The sequence below is a fragment of the Vicia villosa genome, linkage group LG4 (assembly GCF_029867415.1).
Source record: "Vicia villosa cultivar HV-30 ecotype Madison, WI linkage group LG4, Vvil1.0, whole genome shotgun sequence".
Classification (NCBI taxonomy): Eukaryota; Viridiplantae; Streptophyta; class Magnoliopsida; order Fabales; family Fabaceae; genus Vicia; species Vicia villosa.
In genome coordinates this window covers 175,471,167-175,481,082 of record NC_081183.1, presented here as the reverse complement: position 1 = coordinate 175,481,082, position 9,916 = coordinate 175,471,167, and the positions used below count along the sequence as shown (strand labels likewise).

Genomic DNA, 9,916 nt, shown 5'->3' with positions numbered 1-9,916 from the left:
AAACAATCATATTCTAAAACCTTCAGGAACTCAATAGTGAAAGCGATCTATAGTTTAAGGAGGATCAAAACTAATTTCGTATACCATGTTATTGTTATGAATCAAACCTTCAAAATTTGGTTTTAATTTAGGATTGAGTCTATGTACTCCTATAATGATGATTAATATTGAGTTTTTGTATCAAGTGGAAGACTTATACATGTGATAGAAATGTTGAGTGGAAGAATGAGTGGTGAAGTCCCGCATCGTCTATGAATGTGTGAAATATTGTATTTATAAGAAAGAGTCACCACATTCAACATGTTTTTCAATTAATAACTTAAACTTATTGAATTGGGGTGAATACTTCACTTTTCTTCTCATCATTTAAGTTCACGAATACCTAATGAATTCATTTATAATGGTTATAAAATGGCACTTACCTCCCATTGGTTTTACTTTAAATGATCCACATCACTCTTCAATAATTATTTTGACATTTTGATTGGAGGGAGTTCATACACCATTTTTTTTCACGGGCATTAAACTTACTTCTAAAGTTTAAATGACCATATCTTTAATGACAAATCTAATTTTGATTTCTATTGTGGTTGATGCAACACATTGATGGTCACCATCAAACATGTTCATCATAATTTAAAAATTAATTTAAAATATATGTGCTCTCTCTTGGACAGTGCTTACGCATAAAGATCTTTTAAGTTGTCCTTGTTAGATATCATCAACCTAGCTACAAAAGATTATCCAGGTATCCCCTTCCTATTCATATTATTAAATGTTTATGCTAAAAGTTGTCCTGGCTTATCAGTTTATGGTGATGTTTTTTTCAAAGATTGTGACACAACATAGGGATGTTTCACTACTCATCTGGATACTTAAAATTATTTTTATGAGAAGTTAATGGTACAATTTTTATATTTGAGATAGCTTTTAAAAAAGTATGAAATAAATTGTGGTTGGAATGTGGCCTTTCAAATTAATGCTCTCTTTCCACTACAAACTATATGGATTAATTGCATTAAGCTTATAAAACATATCCAAATTTTCTTTAATTGCATTAAGCTTATAAAACATATCCAAATATTCTTTTGTTCTATATATATTTTTGTAAATAAAACAATTAGTTAATTTTATAATATTTTTTAACAATTGGTCTAGTAGAATTTAATTTTAAAAGAATTAAAATCAAATAATAATGAAGAACAAACACTTAAAAGACCTATGAAGCACATACACTTTTAAGAGTAGGCATGTCGCGGTGTCTGTCATACGTTGGTGTCCGACACTTATATGACACCCGTACGACACGTGTCGGAAGAGTCAAACAAATGTCGAAAATGTCAGACAAGTGTCCTCTAAAAAATAGTTTTTTTCTTTGTTTCGACACTCTTTTAATCAGTATCCGACATTCATATGAGAGTCATATCACATATGTCATATGTCAGACAACTAAGACAAATATTTCAAACAAAAATTATTATTTTTTACTTCAACACACATTTATATATTTTTAGACAAATCTCACACACATCTAAAATAATTAAACATGTATTGAAACAATGTTATCTGAATAAATGAAGTTTAAATATTATCTTTTATATATATATATATATATATATATATATATATATATATATATATATATATATATATATATATAGGGTTGTCGATATCCTATTTTTGATATTATGAGTGTTGAAGTATCCGTGTCTTGTCGTAAGTTCCCGTGTCCGGGTTAGAATATGTATTTCATAGCTAAAGACTAGTAAAATCAACAACTAATGTGAACAGAGTTATTTAAAACAACAAAAAAACACTATTCAACAACAGAAAAAATTCAAAAAAGTTATAACAGTATTTCTCTGTGAGTACATTAATGAAAGATGGCAGAGGTATTTATGAATGGAAATTTTAACGTGGAGTGAGGAATGATGATGAACCAGTTTGTACAATTTTGCTGCTACTAAATAACAAAAGCATACTCTCATTGGGAATCCATAATTTTAGTACTTCCACTTAAGGTCCTTTGTAATGATGAACAGATAACCAAACTCTCATCAAAGCAGTTGTCTAACGAGTAGTCGGATCACGTTTAGTACCTTTAAGGCGTAAAAAATATTACTATCTCTTTTATATTATTATTTTTTATTATTATTATTATTATTATTATTATTATTATTATTATTATTATTATTATTATTATTATTATTATTATTATTATTATTATTATTATTATTAATAAATTGTCGATTTATAAATATAAATAATTTTTTTATATTAATGCATAAGTATAAATAAAGAGAAATGTTATTTATACACTTAATATGACACTTATATCGTATAATGATACAGTTTTGGCTTTTTTAAAATTGTTTAATCATTATTTTTTATTAAGTCCGACACAAACAATCACATGAGGCCATGATTTATTTCATACGGTGTACATATAGGTGTTAGATTTTAGTGTAAATATAGTAAACCTCATAAGTAAATGTAATTGTTAAAGATCAAACCATGAACCAATCATTTATATATATTTTAATTCAACTAACATTTACGAGTTTACCTACCACATCCATCTTTTTTTTTTTTTTTTAAATCACATAAAAATACATTAAAATTATGTTACTCATATACGAAGGAATCATTTATCTGGTTTGATAAAGAGTTGTAAAAGATAGTTGAAGACATTTGTGGTTGGTGGAGGGTGTCTTCTTTGCACATTAGAGTAGAGAGTCTGAGTTTGTACTCGACAATAAAGGTTGTCTCATACGCTTTTCTGGGTTCCAGAGCTCAATCTTGAGTGTTACATGATCATATATTAGGAGATAATGAGGTGTATGGTATGGGCTCGGATTTCGACAGAGCTTTGGATGGTCATAGTGTTGCTATTCCACATGACCTTAGCAATTTTACTAGCAAGAACATCGTTCCTCCTAAAGCACAACATATTTTGGTGAGTGCCATTTTTAGTAAAATTGTTAAGGACCACAAGGCAGAAGGCATTTTTTGATTGTTTACAAGTCGCACATACTCATGACTTTCTCCTTGATATTCTTATTACTGGGTTATGCCAACATATATCATCGGCAGGGTATCGTACTATCCTAATATACTGCCTTATGATTCTTTTATTTCATATTAATGAGGTTTGCCTTGTCTGCCGTAAGGCGTGTTTGGATACATTTGGAAAACACACGATTTTTTATAAGGAGCTTCCAGGATTCAAATCTTAACATGACCTTGTTATGGAGATCATGTTTGATATATTTCGACGTGTCGGAGTATTTGTAAAGAAAGATACACTTGTGAATTTTTTGACTGACCCACTTAATAGGAGATCTACATTTAGGCCAACACATATTCTGGTGTACGAATGGGTAGGAGAGAAACATGCTTTTGTGGACTTGACTGAAGTTTCTCCGCTCACTACTACAAAAAACACATTTCACCTCGGACGCAAAATGCATTTAACGTCGGCTACAACAACGAGGTAACGAAGGGCGTCATAAAAAGCTGCCACTTTACCTCTCGGTTAATAAAAAATGGAGGAGTTAAGTTATCTGCATATGGGTTCAAACCCCAACATCAACATTTTTATTATTCTCAAAACTAGCACATCATACCTCTTAGTTTATCATTAAATCCGAGAAGTAAGGTAGATTTTTTTATAGGAAAACTCGTTACATTGTTTACACAGAATATTAATAAATTAATTTGTTTACAAACTACATCGTTTATCAAGAATATTACATTGTTTACACATAATATTAAAAAAAAATCTTGAAGAAGCGATTTTAGATCTTCGATTCATTGAAATTTGGGGTAGATTAAATGTTGGGTGCCAAATATTCTTTATGACTTTTGTATGTATTTGTTTCTGATATAAAACAAAAAATGGATTAGATAAATAAATGATTTTCTACTCAAATATATATTTAAGAATTCAAACCTTAAACCCCAATATTTTTCTGCTCTTTCAATCCATCATAGAGAACTTTTCATGGCAAATGCCCTTGCAAATCTTTAAGTGGTAGATGTAGATAGTTTCAATAATGTTTCATTATCAATTTTTTATATTCAACATACTTTTATAATGAACGTTCTTTATGTTTCATGCGAATCACTAATGACAGTGTCTTGAGCGTTGATACTCATCAAATGGACGACGAAGATTTGTTTAAGGATGGTGATCAAAATCCTCAATAATCACGCTAAATTATCCCCTCGGTTTCGACAAGAACCGAAGTAAAAGATGTTTACCCTGCGATTTCAGTAGAAAATCGAGGTGAATTCGCTTTTTTAAACATTACACTGTTTACACAGAATATTAAAATGCATTGATTACAACAAATCCATATTCATCATCGCTGCTGTTATTCTTGGAGAACAACTAATTCAAATTTTGTTGCATATACATCTAATCTTCTCAAAGGGTGAACTCTCTTCTTTATTTAACTTGAAGCAAGAATGATTTTCTGCACTTGCAATCCATCATAGAGAACTTTTCTAACTTTCTTTAACTTGAACCAAAGATTTCATTATCTTGAGCAAATATTTTCACAAGAGAAAAAAATATATAGTGGTGGATGTAATAGTTTGTTGTGGGTAGATGTCTTGGCAATATCCTGAACATGGTTTCTTCATAAAAGTAGGTTAAAGATTCGTTGTTGTATCTGTGTAACAAGACCACTTGATTTTGTTAAAAAATTGAGGGGAAAAGTATTTTCTTGTCTTGCAATCCTTCCCAAAGAATTATGCATACGAGTTTAAGGCGGCTACATAAGTTAGGATTAGGGTAAAATATGTTTAAAGAGTGCTTTTATAGTAAAATTTTAATATTCTATTCCTCGATCATTACAGAAATCGAAGAGATTATTTAGTTTACACTTATAAATAAATAAAAACATAACTGCAATAGCTGGGATTCGAAGCACGTCCTGAATAGTTTTCCTCCTCGGTTATATTAAAATTCGATGGAATAAGTGTTTTTTTGGTTTTTTTAAAAAATAGACATGGCGCGCCATGACATTATACCTCGATTTTTTGTTGGGTGAGGTGAAAGATTTGTCATGAAATGTATTATTTGTAGTGGGATTGAGGGCTGGTGGTTTTATTGAGGAACATGCAACTCTCAAAGTTGCTTCGAGTAAAGTGGTCAAACATGAGAAAGCGTGTCCTGACAATCAACATGTATTTATATTGTTTGCCTTTGACACTTTGGATTCCCTAGCACCAGAAGCAGTTGATCCTTTACAGAGAGTTCAAAGGCTTAGGAAGAGCAATCGTGTATCTCCTAGGTCTATGAATGTAGTTTTTAAGATAATTGATTTTACTATCCAAAAAGGAGTAACGGCGCAACTTGTTGCCCGTTTGCCTTCTATTTTTGTATAAATTTTATTAATCAAGGGAATGCATTCTTTCCATTGTACCTTTCACTTGTTTTTCATCCAATTTTAATCTCAACCATTAAAAACTAATACATTCAATATTTATATATTTTATCAACCTCTTTAAAGATTATAATTACACTAGAAATATGAGAGAGAGAGAGAGAGAGAGAGAGAGAGAGAGAGACAGAGAGAGAATCCACTCCCATTATGATCCGTAACTAATACTCCAATCACTATTATGATCATCAACTAAATTCGATTACAGTTGACCATCATTAGAGGTGAGAATAGGTTGAGCTGAGTTACACTTTACTTTACTAAGTCTGAGCTTGACTTGTATAGAATTTAAAGCCTAAGTCTGACCAGTGACTTATCATAGACTTATTTTTACACATGAGTCTAACTTTTTAGAAGACTTGATTGATGTATTAACCTTTACGTAAAAGTCTTTATTATTTAAACATTGTAAATAAGCAATTTAAATAATGTTTAAATAAACTAACAAATTAAATGATCAACAAGGTTAAATGCTTATTTACATTGACTTTTTTAAGTTTATGTATTAACATAAATTTTATAATACTATTTGTTTGAGAGAACATATAAAAACAACTTTTGACATTGTTCATAAGATTTTTTTCAACAAATTTTTCAAGATAACTAAACTTTATTTATATTAATATTTTACAAAATACAAATAAAATATAATAATATTGTCAACCACTTTAACCACTATCAAACACCATATAATATTGTCAACCATCGTGAATCGTCACAAATAGGGGTGGGAATAGGCCAGACCGACTAACAGGCTTTTTACATAAATAGAAAAGGCCTAGGCTTTTTTATAAGCCTATTTAGCTAAAAAGGCTAGGCCACAGGCCATATAAAAAGCCTTTTAAGTCTATGAGTCCGGTCTATTTAAATAAATTTGAATAATTTTATTAATATTATATTGTATTTTGTATTTTGAATTAAAATATAAAAATAAATATTAGTTATCTTAAAGAAATTATGAAAATAAGATGAAAAAAAATCTTGTGAACAATGTCATAAGTTACTTCCATAAGTTTTTTCAAACAAACAGTATCACAAAATTTATACTACTACGTAAACTCAAATAAGTCAATGCAAACAAACATTTAATCTGACTGATCTTTTAATTTGTTAGTCTATATAAAGTCGAGTTGAATGACTTATTTACAAATGTCCAAATGAAATAGGCTTTTAAGTAGGCTAACAGGCCAATCAGGCCTTCTAAAAGGCCAGACTCAGGCCAAAAAAATACGCCTACGATAGGCTACAGGTCAGACTTAGGCTTTGAATTTTTTAGCAGGCCAGGCTCAGGCTTGGCAAAGCCTAGCTCGGCCCAGCCTATTCCCACCCCTAATCACAAACCATCGCTTACCACCTCTGATCACTAAATTGTATATTTATAATATTTAACTAATTTAATGGTATAAATTATTTGGTTGAAAATACGGGTTTTATCATTAATATTTATGTTTATGTATGTAATTGTTTAAAATCTTTGAATATTTTATATTTAAATTTAAATTTGATTTTGTTTTAAAAAATTAAAAGTATAAACAATTTTTAATTTTTTAAAATTTCAAAATAGATAACCATCTAAAAAAAATCTCTTTTTAATGAATACTACAAATGTAATCATTAGTTATAAATAATTATTAATAACTTTAATAGTTATTCACTATAAGCTATTTTATCAACTATTTAAACAATTTTGTAGGGCTTACATAAAATCCTATAAAATGAGTAACTTGAAATTTGTATTCAATGATGATTTTGTAGGACTTAAATAAATTTTTTAAATATTTTTTAGTTGTTTTACTATTCTGAAAATTAAAAATTTAGTAATAATAATTACTCTTTTATCATTCTAAACAAAATTATTTTTTAAAAAATATCAAATATTTTTCTATAATTTTTTAAAATTTCGTTTTCGAAAGCCTTTCCCTCCCCTACTCTCCAAACTTGTAAACATAATCTAAGAAATGAGAAAACACTTAACATTTGCTGATAAAATAAAAACTAACTCATCTAAATATGTGCATTCATATAAATTTCCTAGCAATAGCATTACTATCACTACATAATACCGTTAATATTTTCCTTTTTTTTTTTTCTCTCTCTCACACTCAAAACATGTTTCTCTAAATTTGAAGTTTTGAAAACCGTTTTGGTATCTGTCACTCTGCCTTTCTTTCTGCTCTGCCTCCTTCTGCATTTACAAAACCATTTTTTTCAGTGCAGTACATCACTGAATGACTGAATCACAATAAATCCTTCATTATTGTTCATTTTCCTTTTACATAATGGAAACTCAAAATCTCACAATAGATGATACCACCTCATTATTATCTGATATTTTCAATGAAACACAGTTTGCAGGAGAAGATCTCTTTTCCATTTTAGAAAACCTAGAAAACTTCAATCATTTTCCCATCATTACCAATCACCAAAACTCAAAAACTTCTTTTACTACTCCACAAGATTCTGAAACTGAGCCTGCTGAAACATCACAGAAAACCAAGAGACAGAAGATTGCTCCGAGTTCAGTTATCGAGGAACCAAACAGCGATGGACAACATCGAATGTCGCATATCACTGTCGAACGAAATCGGAGAAAGCAAATGAATGAGCAGTTATCCATCTTGAAGTCACTCATGCCTTGCTTTTATGTCAAACGCGTAAGTCCATTTTAACTTTCTATCATCTGTCTCTCCGATACTTTTGGTTTGTTAGCACCAGAGAAGACAGTGAATCTTTTACAGAGAGTCCAAAGACTTATGTATAATAATATAGTGTAATTAATTACTCTTGTTTATCGTTCAGGGAGACCAAGCATCAATAGTTGAAGGTGTAATCGATTACATCAACGAGTTACATCAACTACTCCAATGCCTAGAATCCAAGAAACAAAGAAAAGTTTACAATGAAGTACTAAGTCCAAGACTATTAGTTTCAAGTCCAAGGCCTTCACCACTAATAAGTCCTAGACTAGTCTTACCAATTAGTCCAACAACTCCACATTCACAACAATGGTTGCAATCAATTGGTAATCATCTTTCATCCGAACCTTCTCCTACTTCTTCGGTTTCTTCCATCAACGACAATATCAACGAGCTTGTCGCGAATTCAACTTCATCTGTTGCTGATGTTGAGGTTAAGTTCTGTGGCTCACATTTGCTTTTGAAAACTGTTTCATCCCGAATTCCGGGGCAGGTTTTCAGAATAATGTCTGTCCTTGAAGATCTAGCACTTGAAATTGTTCATGTTAGTGTTAGTACCGCTGATGAAACCATGTTAAACTCGTTCACTATTAAGGTAACTTAATCTTAAATTCTAAATCTTAAAATAGTGTTAGTATTGCTAATATTGTTTACATGTTCGATTTCGGTGAATGAATTAATAATTATGTTTTCTTATAATTTTCTCTTTGTATAGATTGGAATTGAATGCCAACTCAGTGCTGAAGAACTAGCTCAACATATCCAACAGACATTTTGTTAAGGAAAGGTTATTAACATCTAAAGACAAGACCAAGAATCAGGAATTTTCATTTTCTTTTTATTTGTCACTGTTTTTGTACCTTTCTGAAAGACAGAGGAGCAATAGCATTTTTAATTTATTGTGTTTTTTCTATTTATTGACTTTAGTCAGTACTCATTACTTGGTACTGCTAGTGTAATTGATCATGATGTGCCTTAGTTTGGCATTTTGTTGTGTGATTTTGTTGTAACTGACCATTTTTAGAACTAATGACTTGTGTTGTGTATGCTTGTTTTATCAAGCTTGTGATGTTTTATCCTAACATTCATCATTTTTTTTGTTCTCTTGTCATGTCAAGTTTTGGTTCTTTCTTTGTACGCCTTGGCGTTCTTATGGAAAAATATTGTATGTTCCTTCAATTCATTCAATTGCACAAGTCTACTGCCAAGCACTTTTTGTGGATACACATCTCCTTTGTTGTATGTACTTCTAGCTCCTTAGGAAATTCTTTTTGAATTTGATAGTCACCAACAACCTTCTTAAACAAAGAGACATAAAACGCAAGGTTAATTTTTTATTATTCGGGTAGTTGCAATTTATAGGCCACATTTCTCATTTTTCAAAAATTAAGAAAGGGTCGTAGTAACAAGCAACTAATTTCTTATTAGTTCTTTTGATTGTTGTATGTGGTGGCTTAACTTCAAAAAGACTCAACCTCATCTCTATATTTTAAAATGTCACACCAAATACCGGAGGCACCCGAGATCAACGTCCTCCATCTCCATTTGGCTAGAAAAAGCCAAATTAACTATTCAGAAGTCTCTAACACCCAAACCCCCTATATTCTTAAATTTACACACATTCTACCGCTACACCCAAGAGATCTTAGAATCTTCCTTCGCACCACTTCATAAAAACCTCCTTGGATCTTGATCAATTTCTTCCACACTTTTAGTGATATTTAGAACATAATTAAGGAGGATCACTCTACCATGAAGTTAACATACCAA

General features: G+C 30.5%; 1 protein-coding gene across 1 annotated transcript; it reads left to right on the top strand.

Moving 5' to 3' along the window:
* Positions 1–7,597: 7,597 nt before the first annotated feature.
* On the top strand, positions 7,598–9,155 carry LOC131600374 (transcription factor SPEECHLESS-like). The gene is made up of 3 exons (XM_058872543.1): positions 7,598–8,104; positions 8,250–8,741; positions 8,862–9,155. The coding sequence occupies exons 1-3, from the start codon at positions 7,730–7,732 to the stop codon at positions 8,925–8,927; spliced, it is 933 nt and encodes a 310-aa protein (XP_058728526.1). The 5' UTR covers positions 7,598–7,729; the 3' UTR covers positions 8,928–9,155.
* Positions 9,156–9,916: the final 761 nt, after the last annotated feature.

Excerpts from the sequence above, each read along its gene's own strand:
- LOC131600374 (XM_058872543.1), top strand. The coding sequence starts at position 7,730 with ATGGAAACTCAAAATCTCACAATAGATGATACCACCTCATTATTATCT. Across the intron at positions 8,105-8,249 it reads CTTGCTTTTATGTCAAACGC|GGAGACCAAGCATCAATAGT; the intron begins GTAAGTCCATTT and ends TTTATCGTTCAG. Across the intron at positions 8,742-8,861 it reads TAAACTCGTTCACTATTAAG|ATTGGAATTGAATGCCAACT; the intron begins GTAACTTAATCT and ends CTCTTTGTATAG.